The sequence below is a fragment of the Phaseolus vulgaris genome, chromosome 5 (assembly GCF_051622355.1).
Source record: "Phaseolus vulgaris cultivar YP4 chromosome 5, ASM5162235v1, whole genome shotgun sequence".
Lineage (NCBI taxonomy): Eukaryota > Viridiplantae > Streptophyta > Magnoliopsida > Fabales > Fabaceae > Phaseolus > Phaseolus vulgaris.
Genome location: NC_143502.1, coordinates 37,315,845 through 37,334,559, shown reverse-complemented (window position 1 = coordinate 37,334,559; position 18,715 = coordinate 37,315,845). Strand labels below are relative to the sequence as shown.

At 34.3% G+C, this 18,715-nt stretch overlaps 2 protein-coding genes across 4 annotated transcripts; both read right to left on the bottom strand.

The window, feature by feature from the left end:
* Positions 1 to 1,255: 1,255 nt before the first annotated feature.
* Positions 1,256 to 2,416, bottom strand: LOC137835607 (uncharacterized protein At1g08160). The gene has a single exon (XM_068644195.2). It carries the CDS (start codon positions 2,309 to 2,311, stop codon positions 1,568 to 1,570), a length of 744 nt encoding a protein of 247 aa, XP_068500296.1. The 5' UTR covers positions 2,312 to 2,416; the 3' UTR covers positions 1,256 to 1,567.
* Positions 2,417 to 4,878: 2,462 nt separating this feature from the next.
* On the bottom strand, positions 4,879 to 12,990 carry LOC137835606 (serine/threonine-protein kinase Nek5). 3 transcript variants are annotated; one of them, XM_068644193.2, is made up of 14 exons: positions 12,450 to 12,990; positions 12,276 to 12,342; positions 12,131 to 12,196; positions 12,005 to 12,051; positions 11,862 to 11,907; positions 11,687 to 11,767; positions 11,536 to 11,578; positions 11,395 to 11,444; positions 10,004 to 10,085; positions 9,885 to 9,934; positions 7,949 to 8,022; positions 7,634 to 7,685; positions 6,890 to 7,540; positions 4,879 to 6,788 (listed from the first exon to the last, which is right to left on the bottom strand). In XM_068644193.2, exons 1-14 carry the CDS (start codon positions 12,545 to 12,547, stop codon positions 5,076 to 5,078), a joined length of 3,120 nt encoding a protein of 1,039 aa, XP_068500294.2. In that variant the 5' UTR covers positions 12,548 to 12,990; the 3' UTR covers positions 4,879 to 5,075. The 3 variants fall into 3 exon arrangements, with proteins under 3 accessions (XP_068500294.2, XP_068500295.2, XP_090158291.1); XM_068644194.2 differs by lacking the exons at positions 11,687 to 11,767; positions 11,862 to 11,907; positions 12,005 to 12,051; ... (1 more) ...; positions 12,276 to 12,342; positions 12,450 to 12,990 and adding an exon at positions 10,268 to 10,321 and having other exon boundaries at positions 11,536 to 11,566; XM_090302165.1 differs by lacking the exons at positions 11,395 to 11,444; positions 11,536 to 11,578; positions 11,687 to 11,767; ... (3 more) ...; positions 12,276 to 12,342; positions 12,450 to 12,990 and adding an exon at positions 10,189 to 10,278.
* Between the last annotated feature and the right edge of the window lie 5,725 nt (positions 12,991 to 18,715).

Sequence of the window (18,715 nt, the reverse complement as noted above, 5' to 3'; positions counted from 1 at the left end):
GATCCCAGTTAGAAGTAAACAGACACAATTGACAGTCATCTCATCTCATTAGATTAGATAAATGTCAATGTCAAAAGGTTAATGAATCAATTCTATAGTACTAAATAAACCCAACACAGATCCAAAAAAACACCCCATTTTTAACCTCTCCCCACCTCCCCAATAGGCACCAGCCTGTACCACTTGCATAACGGATCCAACAAAGTGAAATGACAACCCCAGTCCTCCATGGCATGCCAAATCAAGCACGTTTCTAGACTTTTAAGTAAATGACTATCTAGCTTGTAACTTGGAACAACTGTCGTCATGATCAATGCTCTCCAGGATATTTTTAATGAATATGATCTTTTTCTGTGATAATTTATTAATAAGAGAATAAGGACGGCAGGGAAACAGCAATGTTGCCTCGTCATTTAGAGTCATAAATTTCTTAAATAAACAAGTACTCTATGAAGAAAGGTCTTAGGTATGGACTTTGGATACTCAGAAACACTTGCAAACCCAACAGGTGGAAATACGAAAGTTTTAGATTAATTATTATATGGTCATGAATATACTAGGCATGGAAAAGTAACAAAAAGATTTAAAAAAACACAGTTTCGTTTCTTTCAGAACATATTACTATGGCAAACTGCAAGAGTCATCATAATATCATCAACCACCATCTATGAAACAATATAAAGGAACAGCCAAACCAGAACTAGAAAAGGAGATTTTTCTATTGCTAGCCATATACCAGTGACCACATAGACAAGCTGTCAAGCATTCCGTGGACTCCCCAACTCAAAATCCCCAATATAGCACCAATTCAAAGAATACACTGGATGATGCACGTATTTTGAATTGAAAAACATTAACTAAGTTTGACTGCTAGAAGATTAATAGAACTGTTAAGCTTTTGTGATCAGTACCAAAGGATATTAGTTTAAATTGAAGAGCCTATGCCATCATAGATATTTTAAACACCATTAAAGAGACTACAGTTTAGTAAGGGTTTGCAAATGAATGGTTGGGTAAGAAGCCAATGCCTTTATCACAATCTGAAGCAGTAGTTAGTTCTATATTCGTCTTGTGTATAAAAAACCTCCATTCGGTGATTTAAAATGGTATGCTTTAAAAAAAAAAAAACAACAACAAATCCTTACCCTGTTTAGCCCGATTAAAGACCAAAATTTCGGAGATGTTTTCGAAAATCAACACGATTTACACATATATTGAGTTGAACAAAGACGAGTGAAACAGTAAGTCAGTGATATCCAAATAAATATTACTATCTGCCTACTTTCATGCCTCCAATAATCATACAGTTGCAAACTTTCAGCATCAAAGTGCTTCAAATCTCCACTGATTGAGATTTGAAGCCAGGTGTTCTAGAAAGCCAAACAAATAACACAAGTTGTGATGTGATGTGATGATAAATATATACAGTCATATACTACCAACAAAAAATTCCATTAAAAACCTAAACCAAATCTCATAAACATAAACCGTTGAAAGTATCAATTACCCAGACAGAATCAGAAAACGAATCTCCAAATTTTTCAAAACATCAGCCCGCCCAAAGAATTCACGTCCAAACCTGACATTCCCGATCTCCACCGACCAATTCGCCGGAACTGGCTTTCGAGGAAACACTAACGGGAACTTTCCGGCAGAGAACCTTTAGGATTCGCGTCCGGAACCTCCAGGAACCGGAGCGGAAGGAGGTGGAGGCGACAACCTGGACGTCAAAGAGGACGGAATTGGCGGTTCGTTCGGCGTTGAGATCGTTGATAAGAGAGGGTTGGAGGTAGGTGCCGGCAGCGACGAGGGTGGCATTGAGAGTGGTCTCGGACTCGGTGTCCTGTTTGAAGGGCGCGAGCTGGGAGTCGGCGACGTCGATAGTGCGGTAGAAGATGAAGGAGCGGAGGTCGTTGTAGGTGACGCTCATCTTCTTGTTGCCGTTGCGAACGATGAAGGCGACGTGCCACGTGGCGGAGAGGGATTGGGAAGTGGTGGAGAGGTTGGTGAGGGAGAGGGAGTGGAGGGTGAAGTGAGGGAGGGAGGGGCGGAGGACGAGCCAGGTGACGATGAGGATGACGCCGAAGATGACGGCCAGGCATATCATGGTGGCGAAGAAGGCGCGGAAGAAGGAGCGGGAGGCGTAGGACCGGGGGGCGGGGTAATTGGGGTTGTAGTATTGCGGCTGGGGGTAGGGAGGGGGAGCGGCGGCATATGGATATGCGGTGGCGGGCGGAGGAGGTTGAGCGCCGTTGTGGTGGTGGAAGGGCGGAGCGGGGTAGCCGGTGGCGGGGCGCGAAGGATCTTGCATAACGGAACGGAACAGCAAGTAACGTAAAGCGGTGTGTGAAGTGAGTGAGGGAGTGAAAGGTTGATGTTTTGATAGGTTGTTGGGATTTGTGCGTGTCGCTTTATTACTCTTCAATTTTGGCTTTTTATAAAGAATAATACCCTTTTTTGACCTTCTCTCAAATTCTTTCATTCTAATATCGTTTTCAAACCATGCATAAAAAAGATTTCTCATTCTATATCTCTTTATTTTTTTTTATTTTTTAAATATAAGATTCCCTTTTCATCATTCTCTAAAAGTATATTTTGTATTTTTTATTTCAATATTGTCGTTAAACATTTGCAAACTGATATTTTTTATTTTTTATTCATACCAAATTTGACTCTATGATTTGACTTTAAGCTGACTTAATAGATATGAGTGAAGAGTGAAATATTTCTAACAACAACGTGCGTGGGACGCATCCATGTCTCTAACACACCAATTCACGGTCAAACGTTTGTCACTTAGATATTGTTGTTTGGGTTTGTTCCGCTGAGTTCGCTATGAGACACGCTACCAGAAGTTCGACACAGAAAGTGAGGTGCTAATCCAACTTACAGTTTTTATAAAGAAGGTGAAGAACATTGGAGATAAAAAAAGCAGTTGTAATTTTGTACTCTCCCGGAATATGATTCTCATCGGATATAGACCTAATTTAATATAATTGGTTAAAGAATTAACGTGATTTCGGTCAGTATTATTTTAATGATAAAATATATATGTATATGGTAGTTTAAAGAATTATATTTTTATATAACACATTCTGTAATATTGTTTTCCATTATATTTTTTTATTGTTAAAAATAATACAAAAACTATATTATCTTTCGTTAATGACGGTGTTGTCGGTGCAAATTTAGCTGTGGCAGCTTTTAAAGAACTTTGGTTTGAATGTTTTCTATTTTTAATTAAAAGGCATCTCTTCGTTTTTACTATTTTTTGTTTGTTTTAAAAGTCTGTACAAGAAAAAGGTCATTATTTTCTATTTTTATTTTCTTTTTAGACAAACTTTTGAAAACATAAAGATAGTTTTGTAATTAGAGATGAAAACAAAAACAATATTTTTTTCTCAAACTAAACTGAAGTACGTTTCTTTAGAATAATTAAAGTGCGATTTATGTACCGTTGATCAGTATTATTATTTTTTCTCTAAATGTTGTTACTATATCTTTTATTAATTTACTTAACTATCAAATAAAGTAATTTTAAAATATTTTAAAATTATATAATTGAGTCAATATCTTTAACTTTTTTTAATCCCACTTTATCATTTTTATTTTTTATGTAATTTATCATCTCAAATTTCAATCATATATATTCTCCGATTTTTTATCTTTTGAAATTACTACGCAGCAAATCTACATCTAAATTACTTTTTTTTCAAATATTTATTACATTTTCGTTTGTTTTCAACCTTTTAAATTTACTAAACTTAAAAAATCTAAATACTATAAAAAATATATACTCTCTCCATACCTAATTATAACCCTTTTTTAGAAAATTGTGTATATAAGAATCCTTATAGTTGAGTAATACATTAATTTTTTTAAAATACATTTAAATAAATGAGATATTTTCAGAAAGAAATTAATAAAATGCTTTAAATGAATTATATGAATTTTCTCCCTTCTAACTTGATAAAAATTAATAAAATATTTAAATGAATGACATAAAATTTCTCTTTCCTAATCTTACTCAATTTCTTTACCTTTAAATATAATAAAAGAAATTTTGAAGAAAAAAATACACATTAAAGACCAATCTATTATTTTTCACTATATTGCTTACATGTTACAAAGGGAAGAAAATCTAAAAATGTTGGAAAACGAAAAAAACATGAAAAATAATAAATAGATATTAAAATAAATTGATACATTAAAATTTTAATATATATAATTAATTATGTGCATTAATGTAATTACGTACGAAAATATAATTAATTATATGGTAAATTTTTTATTAATAATTTAATTATTAATGACATTTACATTTGTAAAAAATGTAAAATATAATTATGTTATTAAATCTATTCATATTTTATTATTATTATAATAAAAAATAATTAAAACAACATCATTAATATAATAAATATTTGTTTACTTTTTATTTATTTCCACTTTATTACTAAGTCCAAATAAGTTTACTTTTTTTTTTAATTTGTTTTCCACTCTCACTATTTCCATTGTCTAATTCAAACAAAAAATTCTTAAAGAATGTGAATCAGTTGAAAAGGTATTATAAATTAGGCTAGAGAGTAATATATTTTTTTCCTTCATAAAATGAGCATCTGTTACAAGTTATAGAGAAAAATGATCTGAGGAAAATATAATATATTTTACCTGCTGCTTTCAATTACTTAAAATGGGTATAAAACAAATTTTCTGTATGTAATCTAATAATATATTTTCAGTAAATACTTTTGATTGTTTTTCTTGAATTACTAACCCCAGAATATTGGATTAGCTAAATTTCTCTATTTGCTTCTTATTACATCAGAATTGGAGTTCACCAGAAAGGTAGAACAGTGAAGGAGCATGTCCACACAATTGATCGTAAGTTGATGTTATTCATTCGTATGGTTACTATTTACAACAGCATAAAAAGAATTACAAAATAAATGAAAGAAGAAAAGACAAAGCCTGTTTGTTCTCTCAATTCAAGTGGCACTTGAAAAGCTATAAAAAGTAGAAAAGTAAATGAAAATATCAAACACAAGCAAACTTACCAGGATTAAAACACCCCATTAACTGCGCCCTGCACTTTCGTCAATCATCAATCCTTTTAAACTCTTGGCTAACCAAATGGCTGTCTCCCTTGGGGAAACTTTATCTTTTCCAAAAGGCTTCAGAACAACTGCAAGTTCCTCCAATCTATTTTGCTGCAGCAAATCTGCAGATAATTCTAACAGTCCTTCAAGGGCCTCAGCTCTCTGCCTGGAAGATTTAACATCCAAAATTTCCTTTGCTGGTGGTTCCACTTCAGCTGTAGGAGTGTATCCGGAATACTCAGGAGAATCAGATTTTGCAACAAGAGAATCAGGATCTTCCACATCTTGTTCCCTAACACCAGGATGATCAGAAAAACTTGATTTCATGCTCAACGAGTCGATGCAACTTGAAGATTTTAAGTTAGGAGGATTACTCAAGTTTCTAATTTCCATATTTTCAGAAATATTTGACTTGCCAATAGCTTCTGAGCAATTAGAAGATTTTAGGGTCAAAGGAGTGCTCACGTTTCTCATTTCTATATCATCCCTTATAATGTTGATAAACTTACCAACATCTACATTTTGAACTCCCATGTCCACGGATTCCTTCACTGGCTGCTCACTCCCCACACGATAACTGCTATGGCGTATGACATGAATGACATCATCAAAAGCTGGAGGAAAATGGCCAACAGCTGGCCTTTCTGGTCCCAGAACAGTTCCTTTCTCCTCTTGTAAAACTTTCTGGCTTGAAATTTTAGTGGAGATAATCAAAGGAGCAGTTTCTTCTGCTGATGACAGTCTTCCCCTCACCATAAATTTGTCATCACTGGAGAGGCACATAAGTTTTGGCTGGCTAACTCTATCAAGCATATTATTTGGCTTGCTTGCTGGACCAAATTCTTCACAAACAGACTTTTCTCCAGAAATGGGGACTGGCTGTTGAGGAGACTTGGTTGAAGACATCTCCTTAGAAATATCTTCAACATCTTCCATTTCTTCAGTGATTTCAGCAGAGGATTCTACAGATGTATTATCACACCTGGAGCCAGCAGATATGGTCCTCTGATTTATGGGAAAACTATCATCAGAAGCAAACATTACCTCAGCATCTTGAACTGAATGATCTGGAGATAAACTGGGACATACTTTCTCGTCACTAGTCATTATCTTCTGAAAGTGTGGCGTAATGACAGGGGTTTCCTCAGAAAATTGTTCAGACATCTCAAAATGCGAATAGGATGCAGGTGAACTGCTATCTGCTCGTGATTCCACATTTTCAGCGTTGTTTAAATTCTCTTGAACAGGAAGTGTTGTTTCACTTAAGTCAATAAAAGTGGTTGCAAAATCAGAAAGTTCGAATCCTTGAATAGAGAAAGAAGATGAGACAGAATTGCTGCTGTCTGTTTGCATTCCTTTGGAACTGCTTTCAAAAGTCTTTAAAGGCTCTCGGGTAATCTCTCTAGAAACATGTGGTAGAAGACTGTTGGTCAACTGGTTATGGCTTATCTTAGGCTCCCGAACCATTTTGTTTGGACTTGACTTTCCAGTATAATTTGCTGCATTTGGAACATCAAACCCAACCTGTCTCACGTGTCCTGGAAAAGAAGGTGGCTTAAGTAAGCTTGGAGGAGTCTTTTGCCTTGGCTTAGCAGGAACTTCACGACCTTCTACTTGCTTGGAAGGACCCAGTGGTGGAATCACACTATGTCGAGGTTTAGTTTTTGGTGTGGATTCAATCATTGGTAACTGCCAGCATGAATCAGTGTACGAGAAATAAATTTCAATGTTACGAAGGAATCTTCAAAAGTAACTAATATTACACTAAAGCATTTATAATGGTTATGTACCTGATGCTTTGATGTATGTGATCCTGGCAATCTTTTTGCAGGATCAGGAGTTGCTTTTGAAGGTGCAATAGTTGGCACCTCCAAATTCGACTTCAAATCACAAGCACCAAAATTGAGTTTGGGCAATTTGGACAATGTCTCTGTATTTATTTTATGCGTCAACACACCACCACCCTTTATGCTATTACCCCTTATTGGAGAACTTGTCTCTCTAAGTTTTCTATTTCTTAATGCTGTCACTACGTTCTTAATTGCTATTGGTTGCTTAGATACAACATTAGAATTGTGATCATTATTAAACTGCTTTGTCACCACTTGATCAACAGTTTTGGCATTGACTTTGATAGAGCCATTTCCTTCTTCATCAGGCCGAAGTTGCTCAGAGCCATCATCCTCAACTGGGGTCATGTCTAGTTCAGTACTTTTGCCATCACACTTCGGCACTGCATTTGCAGTCTTTTTCATATTTGACATCAAACTATCTTTCTCCGTACTTGAACTACTACTGTTTTGACCTTCTGGCTTATTTTTTCGAGGATGATGAACAACAGAAATTGGCTTTTCAGGAGAACTGACTGTTGGAGTACAGAAAGATGAACGATATTGATCAACATAAGGTAACAAATAAGGATGCTTTAAGACTTCAGATGCCTGTGAAATTATATAATGAAATTGCTCAAGATTAGCAACAGTAGGAAACCAGTGTAACATTGGAAATAAGATCACTCTCAAATAGAGGCTTACTGTTGGACGATGCTCAGGATTTTTCCTCAGCATGCCCTTTATCAGTGTTTTCCTGTAGGTATGAACCAAATTTTAAGATTTCCAGTGAACATACATGAGAAGCAAGAATAGAAATATATGTGTGTATAAATATGTATATATATCATCCTCTAAACCTAGACAGATTTGAGCTTCTCTTATTGCCAAACAGAAGCCTTTCAGTCCTTTCTAAATGAATGGCAGCAAAAGCAAAAGATAATTAATTTAGCCTGAGTAATGACTCTGCTTTCCATCAACATAATGATACTAGCCTCAACAAAAGCAGATGATACTTACAAAGATGGGGAATAGCAGGGAGGCAGAGGGCCAATAGAGGAACGGTTTATCTTGCTTATCAAACCTGCCATATCCTGAAACAATATTTACCATGCTTATCAAGGGACAAGAAAAAACACGATGACAAATTGCATTCTCACATAAATATATCAGACAAGATGGGGTCTACAACAAGCTTATATGTAGAAGTTCGAAATCCACTGATATCACAATAGCAACAACCACAAAATAGGTCATGATGAGGATTCTGGAAGGTATAGTTCTTTGATCATGCCCAGGCTTTTATAGTTTTATCCCTTCTAGATCATTTACATTAGGGGTGGGCAAAAAATCTTCTTGGCCCAAATTTATGGTTTGCTGATCAAGTCCAACCCATTATACATCCATTTAATCAGATCATATTTTTGTTCCACCCTAAATTTTTTAGTCACTCAATCCAGATGCTGATTTTTTTCCATGTGGATTTTAGAAATTGGAAAACTCGATAACATTTTTTTCTCTAAGCTAGCTTTGAACGAGGAGACCGAATAGGAAATCTGATTCACTGAATCACAGTCCTCTTTCTTCTTCACAGTTCAACCCCAAAAATCCAATCTCATAAACCCCAGTTAATGAAGAGGGAAAATCCAATCTTCTTTGTCACATCTTCTTTGCAACATTTCTTCAATTAATTTGGTAATAACTACTATTTTCCTTTACTGATTCATTCTAGTTCAATTTCTCATATAATTCTCTCTATTTTTAGCATTCACAAATTTCAAGTTGCTTCCAACGAAGCTTCTGATATGTTTGTTAACAGTATGGCATCCATTCGTAATAAACTTAATTTTTATACTTCCTTTCAAGTAATTTTGCTACATTGAGCTCTCCATCTGTCAACCTCAAGTGCATAAGCATTGAAGCAAAAGCGCTACACTCGTGGAAATGGAATTATATCTTCAATATTCATCTCAGATTTGGTAAGTCCAATGCATATCCTTAATTTGAATATGTGCATTTCTTTTTCTTTCATTTTGATGGACAAATTAAAAATACACACTCCATACTTTGAGATGAATGTCATTATATATTCTACTGGGAAATTTGGTGGAGAATGTCTCAATGATTTCGTTCAATGCTTGAATAATTTCCATATAATTTTATGGATGAAAAACCACATAATGGTAGAAACGCAGGTTACTACCACTAATAGTGGTGTACTTATTTTTTAAATTTCATGCATTTTTCCCACATGGATTCCTTTGGTTTCTATATCTAGAGCCATTGGATTATGGTGGAATGATTACGTATACCCAATGGACTTCCTATGTGTCTTCAAATCACAAGTGACAATCTTTTGGTATGTAACTCAACCATTTTACACTCTTTTTCTCATTCATGATAAAAAAAATTGTTTATAGAAACATAATATTACATGAATACACAAACAGTTTTATGGCAATTTCTTAGAAGTTAGCTTTCAAAGATTGTATTATCCAAAAGAAATTAATCATTTTTTAGAAAATATGGATTCGGAATTAAAATTTGGTCCAAATATTTGGATTTGGATTGGATACATGAACTTTTCCTTGACTTGCAATAAATAGTATATTTGTTAATTTGGGTCCAGATATGAGATATTTTGTTCAGATCAAACTTGAGGATAACATATTAAAAGAATGAGCAAATGATTGTAGCATATATATAAATACTTCAAAAATAAGTAAAATATTATATATATAGGAACTCTTGATCAAAAAAATTGTTATCCTAGACCATTATGCAATTTAATACGTTATCCTTTCTGTTGAACAAAAATGCAACTTTACTATCTGTTTGATTAACACGTGATATTACATTCATATATGACTTAATGACCGTGCATTAGATAAGGCATATGATTATAGCATACCTATAATTACTATAAAGTAAAAAAAGAAATCAATGGAATACTTACAAAAGCTTTAAAAGCCGGGCGATGAGCAGCCATCTCATATATACAACACCCTGAACAACAAAAATGCATTTTAGCTGTAGCAAAACGAATATCAGATATCCATTGCATGAAACATATACCTAGTGACCAAATGTCAGATTTGAATCCATAAGGAATATCTGCAAGCAGTTCAGGACACATATAGTTGGGAGTTCCTACCACCTGCACACAAATATTTACAGAAATTAATTTCCTCAACCAGTAACTTCACATTTATAAGACAAATGCAATGCTAATCATATGGTACCGATGTCATATTATAAACCTGTAGTAATTGGAAATTATTAAAACATGGATTGCATCCTTTCAAAAATGTGAAAGCTGATAAATACAAAGCTCATTACAACATAGTCTTCCAGCTGAATCAGATTCAAGTAGAAACTTCGATCTTATCAAATCTGAAACAAGGAAATTAATATATAATCCATTTAAACAACACTCAATTGGTGTCCACATTTTCTATTTTATAAATATTAGTATAAAAAGAAGAAAATAAGAAAGCTTGCAAAAAGAAAAGGGTATGCAACACAAGATTAAAATGTGGCTTCATGGAAATGCCAACTTAGCCTATTTTAGAGTATTGTCACTCACAACTACTGGCATCCTCTTGGTCATCCCTATTGAACTAATATAAACTCACTTTCAAGATATATCACATCACATATGCATAGGTTTAAGTGTCACCGTGGTCAACAAAGAAAAATATTTATAGTAATTAGTATTACAAGGAAAAAAACAAAATATCTCATAAGATGAATAAACTTACTTAAAGGATTTCAAAGTGTTTTCTTTCACCTAAAACTAATAGGCCTGCAAGTCTATTTATCGAGGTTTGACATCAATTTTTGCCTTGGCTACAGTAGATGTTTTATACGAAAAAAAATCCTTTTATGTAAAAAAAAATAGTTAACAAAAATTGTTTCTAGCAGTCATGGCATAAATTTTATTTAAAATAAGTGTTTTGGTCAGAGTTTACATTTAATATCATAGTAATAACCAGAATGGGGAGTATGGTGTGATGTGAAGGAATAAATCAACCGAACAACCAGAGAAATTTTAATTAAACATAGTGAAAGTCGATGTTAGCTAATGGCTTACCAAATAGACCCTAACAAGCATAGTAACAAAGAGAAGTTTTCTATTCTCATGGGCAGATACTCTAGGATACTAAGTTTGATAAGAAGATGCTAGAAAAATTGAATGATTATATGTAAATAGGAATGGGTATTCTTGGAGAGTAAGTATAACTAAATATGTCAAACTGAGGGAGAAAGCAAGGGGAGTGATGTAAGGATGAAACCCCAGGCTCTAACTTGGTTTTAGAGCTGCTCAGCTTATGATGTTAACATGTAGGGTTCAACAATGCCGTAAACTTGACAGAATAATATCTAGCATGAATCTTTACATCATTCAAACAAAACAAATGGATTTAAAGAAGAAAAAAAGCAGAAAGTTCCCATTTCTCACATACCGAAGAAGCCAAATCATCCGCTTTTAGTGTCTTAGCAAGCCCAAAATCCCCTATATAGTTGTCAGGAAATTACAGACAAAATTCAGGATGCAAACATCATAATCTATCCCTAAATAAGTCAGATACGGTAGATGAACTCACCAAGGCGAACATCTTGATCCTTGGTAAGAAAGATATTGGAACACTGCAAGTAGAGTTGAAAAAAATAATTTGATACATTTTCAAATTGAAGATTAAGGAAAGAAAAAGAAGCACCATGTTTACCATATAATTTTTGTCTCATAAGTAATACCTTTAGGTCGCGATGTAAAACAAAATTTGAATGCAGGTATTCCACTGCCAAGAGTAGTTGAGTAAACCACTTGCAGAGTTTCTTAGCAATGCCAAAGACATCCAACGTAAGCAACCAAAATTCTCAAACAACAATACGTGAATTACGAAAACCGAATATATTTGTGGCAAAATACCTCCTCAGGAAAGTAAACCCCATTTGACTTTTTCATCAATGCAGCCCTGTTAAACATAGCAAAATAGTAAGTAATCAGACATACACAACTAATGAACTTCACACGATACTAGTGGGAGTTCACAATTCAAAGATATTACTCACATGTCTCCACCTTCACAATATCCAGTAACAATGCAAACATAGCAACCCTGCAACACAACCAAAACATGTTTAGCCAAAAAAATAACCGTCATAGTATAACAATTGAAACGGTGTGCTCTGTCTCACCTTCTCAACCCAAGCCTCTTTGAATTCCACAATGTAAGGGTGCTGAATTCGAGCAATAAGCGCCATCTACAATTCCCAAAACAGTCAACAAAGGTCAAATCTCAGAGCACTTCGCAAATCAACAAACAAGTAACCAAAAACCTACCTCCTGATGAGCAGATCTTCTGCATCGTTCCGTCTGCCGCGCGAGCCTGATTTTCTTCAACACGTACCTGCAATCCACGGACCAAACGAAGCGTCAGTTCTCCAAATTCAAACCAACACAATCCACTTACAGACTCAGCCAAACGCAAAAATCAAGAAGCAAAACGGCGCGCACTTCTTCTTCTCCGCTTTGTGGTTCACCAGAATCGCGGCGCCAAACGCTCCGCGACCGATCTGCTCCATGATCTCGTAGTGATCCATCCGCGACTCCATCAGGCTCCCGATCCAATTGCGATAAACCGGTTACGCTCAGAACGAAATCCACCTTCCGAACTCCGGCAACGGCGCCGAAACCGTTTCTACATTGCTTCCGCAACGAAACCACGTTCGAGGCTATCGTTCGCTGCTTCTGACCATCCCTAACGTGTCTCCGCAATCAATGCAGTAGTGCTTCGGCCACACTCACTTCTCTCTCACACTCTCACAACGCTGTAATGATAACAATAATGTGAATTACGCAGCGTAATGATCTCGCGCAGAAATTGCAATGATGAGTTACTTTTTCTTGTGCCGAAAATGAAAACAAAGAACACCAAGACTAAGAAGAAACAAAAACTACACACACGCTCTCTCTCTAAGATGACGAGTCTAGAGAGAGAAAGAAAGAGCGTACATACGCCGACAGTCACAGCTGGTCTACCACACCAACTTCCCCCTTTCATTTTTCGTCTTTATTTATATATAATAATGTAGTATATACGTATTTCGTATTTTATTAAGTGATGGATTCTTTTTCTTAATTTTTTTGAAAAGTCTTCTGAAATTAAGCTAAAAGCAAACAATTACGTAAAGAATTAGATTAATTTCACTCTGAGGTTCCGTTAACTTCAAAAATCAGCACCCATTGACATGGATTACAGAGGAAAGTACCAGTTATCCATTGCTAATTAACAAAACAATTATGTGTAGAAAGTAGAACTCACAGTAGCAGTCAGAAAAATTGCAGGGTTGCAACATTACCCAAAATTTAGTTCGCTTAACGGATAAAATATTTGTTGCCACAAAAACAAATATCCTTACTTAAATATGATTTAACGTATAATATATCTTAGTCTTGTTATTATAAGGTGCTATAACGTATAATAATACTTTCTAATTAAGTAATACAAACAACATGATATAGATATCTCCTTCTGTTTTTTTCACCTACAAACAAAAATTAATTATCGGGGGTGACGTTTCACCAGCTTTGTTAATTTGAGGCATTCACATTATATGTGATTTTTAAATATTTTTTATTCCCAGAACGTTTTCTTCTTCATTCTTAAGTTTGCTCCAAAGCGAGGTGTTCATGTTTTTAACTTATGTGAGAAGTGGTGAAGTTGTGTTCTCTTGTGGAGGGAGAACGAAAGCATTTTGTTAAGGTTATTTTGCATATCTTGTAGAAAAAGGTATGATTTCAGAATGCTTTTACTTATATTTATCAAAATAAAAAATATTTAAAGTTTCTTACCTTTTACAAACTTCACCTTTGTTCCAACAATTGCAATAGTAGGACTTCTTGCACCCGATCACAACATTCTAAAGGCAAATACTCTTTGAAAAAAAAACACTCTTAGTCAACTCTATTAGTTTATGTATGATTTGATACTAAAGACTTAATCTCATCTTTCATGACAAGTTCTCACTTACTAGAATTTGAAATCTAATATGTTTCCTCGTAGTTTTCACGCTTCCTTTCATCAATTAAACAATATATAACTCAAGTATTTATTGTTAGGCATATGAGACCGAAAGTTCAAGTAGAAGGCTCTAACGTGTCAAGTTGTTGATCATTGTTATTTTCAATTGATTTTTCTGGATGAGGAGTTCAAATATAGGAGTTTTTGGGACATCATCCATCTTTACATACATTGGGTCACTCTTTTCTAAGTTTCTAGTGTATGTGTTGTCCTTATCCTTGTATATTATCACATCTCTACAATTAATAATCTTTTTGTTTTCATTATCCCATAAATGGTAGTCAAACTCAACTTCGCGATAAACACTAAAAGTGCACTTCTTCAATTTAGGATCAAGTTTATTTCTTCCTTGATCACTAGTGTGCACATATGTTACATAACAAAAAACTTTAAGATGTGAGAGTTTTACCTCTTTGTCACCCCATACCTCTTCTAATATTTCGTACTCCAATGGTATCGATGAGCCTCAGTTGATTAAGTAAGTTATTGTCTTGATTACTTTTGCCCATAACTGCTTTGGTAAGTTTGACTGCAAACACAAGCTTCTAGCTCTTTCAGACAATGTTTGATTCATACGTTCAACTACACCATTGTGTTAAGGTGTACCTAGCACGGTCCTTTCCATTCTAATCCCTTCTCATAAAAAAATATATTAAACTTAGTGTATACATATTCACCACCATTGTTAGTTTTGAGTCCTTTTATCTTCAATCTTGTCTCATTTTCTATCATGGCCTTCAATTTGAAAGTCTGAAACACTTCATACTCATGTTTCATAAAATATAGGCATACCTTTCTAGAGTGATCATCAATAAAAGTCACAAAGTGTTACTTCCCACCAATAGATGAGATTGTCATTGGACCCCAAACATCAGAGTGAACAAGCTCAAGTTTCTCCTTCTCTAAGGTTCTTACACTTGTATGAAAGCTAACTAATTTTTGTTTTTCAAGAGTATACAATCTTCACACATGTCAGTTTCTACTAATTGAATACTTGGTAGTTTATCTTTTGAGTGCGTGATCTTCATCATTTTCTCACCCATATGGTTTATAGATTGGGATTTTCATTTGTTGCAACTGCAATCAAATGGCATGCTTTTATTGTCTTGTAAAGGGTGTCACTCTTTTAACCATGAGCAATTATCAGTGTGCCCTTTGAAATCTTCCAATGATTTTCATGGAAGACTATTGTATAGCCGTCATCGGTCAACTAACTTACTAAGATTAAGTTCTTTAACAACAGGAATATGTTTAACAGTTTTCAATTCTAATATAGACCCATTTAACTTAATCTTCATTTCACATTTACCAACAATCTCATAAGATTGTTCATTACCAAGATAAATGATAAGTGTCATATTTCAGTAATATTTCATATTAAAAGACAAACACTTATGAATATTTATTAATAAGATAACTATAATGTAACCCCTAATTTATGAATTTAAACATTTTCACATATTTTATGATTATAATATCAATAAGAACGATTTATTCCCAAATTTGTGTTAATTTTAGGATTATGTGGGAAAATGGAGATAAAAGGGCTAAAGGAGAATAAACCAGAAGAAAATGGAAAGTTTGAACACTTAAAACTCGCCCAAAATCTTGCCTAAGTCAAATCACTCAAGAGGAACTTGCCCAAGTGAGCTCAATCACGCCCAGACGAGATCACTCCAGAGAAGTTGGGCTTTTTTCTCGTCCAACTCACCCAGACTAGCCCAATCACGCCTAGGTGAGAATTCACTTAACCCAAGTCCAACTAAGTTAAATAAGAAGCATGAGGCATAACCCTAGACATCATTGGGAGAATAGAATGAGATAGAAAATCCTAGAGGAGGCAACCGTCAAGGAGAAACATCTTGGAACTTCTTTTCTTGTTTTCCATGCTTGTAATGTCCAACATCAGTGGCTAATTCTACCATTTGGGATTGGAGTGATCTGTTCAAACTCTTATGTATTGAGGTGATATTTAAATATTTTTGTTTTTGATTGGTTATTAGTATTGTCATTTTATTCTTAACGCTTGTTTTATCATGATTTTAATCCTTAGATTTGATTGAAAAATACTTATAAGTATTTGACTTAATGGTAATGCTTAACATGTTTGAATGCTAGGAATAAATTTGAAATGTTAATTGCTATCAACATTTGCTTGTAACGATGAAGAGTTTTAATAAATATGAGAGGAACCGATATTTAAGAGACTATCTTAATAATTTTATATGTGAGGAATCGATATAAATGAATTTTATATGGGCATCAATATCAATCAAAGATAGAATATTATTATGCTTTTCAAAATGCAAAAGAGTGAGAAGGATGAACTTCAATCCCAATTTTCCCAATTGAATAAGCAAGTTCTTTACTCTTTTTTTTTTTTGCAATCTCATACACAACAAACTTCCAACAAACTTTATTATATTGTTTTCTATTTAGTGTATCTTATAATTGAGAATTCAACTATTCCTTGGGTTCGATATCTGTCCTTAGGGACAAATTTATTACTTCTGGCATGGTACATTTGTCGTAAAATAGTCATTAGTAAACTTTACCAAGGATTTTGGGAACATAAATCTTGAAAAAATCTTTTTGTGAAGTGCATGAAAGGATGCTCCAAAGTCTAACACCCAATACTCTTCCTTGTACTCTAAAAAACATATCAATGTATCACATCTTCCTGAGGTAAAAGCAAGACTTGCCTCTAGAAGCAATACTTGTATCTACCTTCACATCTTGAATCTTTGGTTCCTTCTTTCACTAATTTTTGTAGTGTTCAGTCTTTCCATAGTTCCAAACATTCAATTGTTTTCATTTTTTGAAGCTACAAGGATTCTAGGAACTTTCATTTCTTTAAATTTATCGCAAACATCGTCAAATTTTAACTTATTACTTCCCAATGAACTTCTCACAACTATGGCAATAACATTTCAACATTCTAGTAGAGAAGACAAAAATATCAATGCTCATACTTCTTCATCAAATTCTATTCCATCAAAACTCAATTGGGTTGTGACTATATTGAGTTCATTGAGATGTTGTGTTGTTGATGCACCTTCTCTCATCCATAAATTGAACAACTCTTTTATCAAATAAACTTTATTTGAGGTTAAAGGCCTTTCATACATTCTAGAAAGAGTCATAAGATTTTTTGTGGTTGTTTCTGTCATAATATTAAACGTAACATTGCAGTATAATGTCAAACGGATAACTCTAAGGGTTTGCCTAAGAGCTCAACCTTTATCTTTCATGCCCTATAGTTTGTTTCCTAAGAGATGTTGATATAATTTTTTGTGATACAAATAATCTTCAATTTGCATCTTTCAAAAGCTAAAGTTTGCACCATCAAACTTTTAATTTCCACATTTCTTTCCTCTGCAGCCATTGCTCTCACTCAAATTTTATTCCCTCTAAATTGTTCATAGTAATAAACAATAGTAACAATCTGGCTCTCATACCAGTTGTTAGGAAATAACACACATTTCCTATAATTAGATTTATGAGAAACAAAATAAATAAGGAACAATCACACACAAAATTAATATCAAATTTCAGTCAATTATGCCTACGTCTTTGGGTTACTGCAGACATTTTATTTGAAAGAGAAAATTATAAAATGAGTGTTTACAAAACACTCAACTCACAATCCAAATAAACCCAAAAATATAAAATATTATTTTTTATCTCTCCTTTTTTTTCTCTTTGTTGGAATGATTAATAGATTTTGCATGATTATATTTATAATAATGTAATGTATATAATCCTTACATTGTATTTCCTATATCTATGCAATTCTTTCATTTGCATTAATTTTCCTATTTTTTTGGACAAATATGTTCTTCCGTGTATTTTGCTTTACTTTTTTCTGACTAAGTCCAACACTAACAATTTTTTGTACATGACTTGCAAATTGTTTGAAATTACTTAGAGAACCTACTTATGGGTTTCAAGTTTTAGTTGACAATAACAACTCTTTTAGACTCCGTTTGCTTCAAGGTCTCCATTGTTAAAGAGGAAGGATGTGAGGAGTTATCTATGGTTTGAATCAAGGGATGTGTAGGGAAGGAGGGAGAGTGAATCTGCATGAATAGTGATTTCTATCCCCCTTTCAAATTCAAAGATGGGAGAGGAAAACCACGTAAGATGGTGGTCTTTTTTTTTTTTTTGTCCTTGTTTTTGGCTTTCATGGAATAAGTTTAGGGACGAGATTTTGGTCTTGGTGATTTTGAGTTATTGGATGAGAGAAATTGATGGAGATTTTAGGTATGAGAAGGAAATGTTCAAACTAGTTGCAAGGTAAAAAAAATTGTATTAATTGTTGGAGATCCCACATTGACTAGAGATGAGGACATTTCATTGTACATAAGTGGGTGCAAACCTCACTCCATGAGCCGGTTTTATGGAGTCGAGTTAGGCTTAAAGCCCACTTCTTAACATGGTATCAGAGCCATTTAAAGTCTATCCTAGCAAATGTTTGTTTGGCTTATCAGGTCACCCGCTATCGGGTCGTTATCGGACCACCCATCATATGTTATCCCACGTACGAGTTGTCACTCTCGGCGTGAGGGGTGTGTGTTGGAGATCCCACATTGATTAGAGATGAGGACATTTCATTGTATATAAGTGGGTGCAAGCCTTAACCTCATGAGCCGGTTTTATGGGGTTGAGTTAGACTTAAAGTCCACTTCATAATATTAAT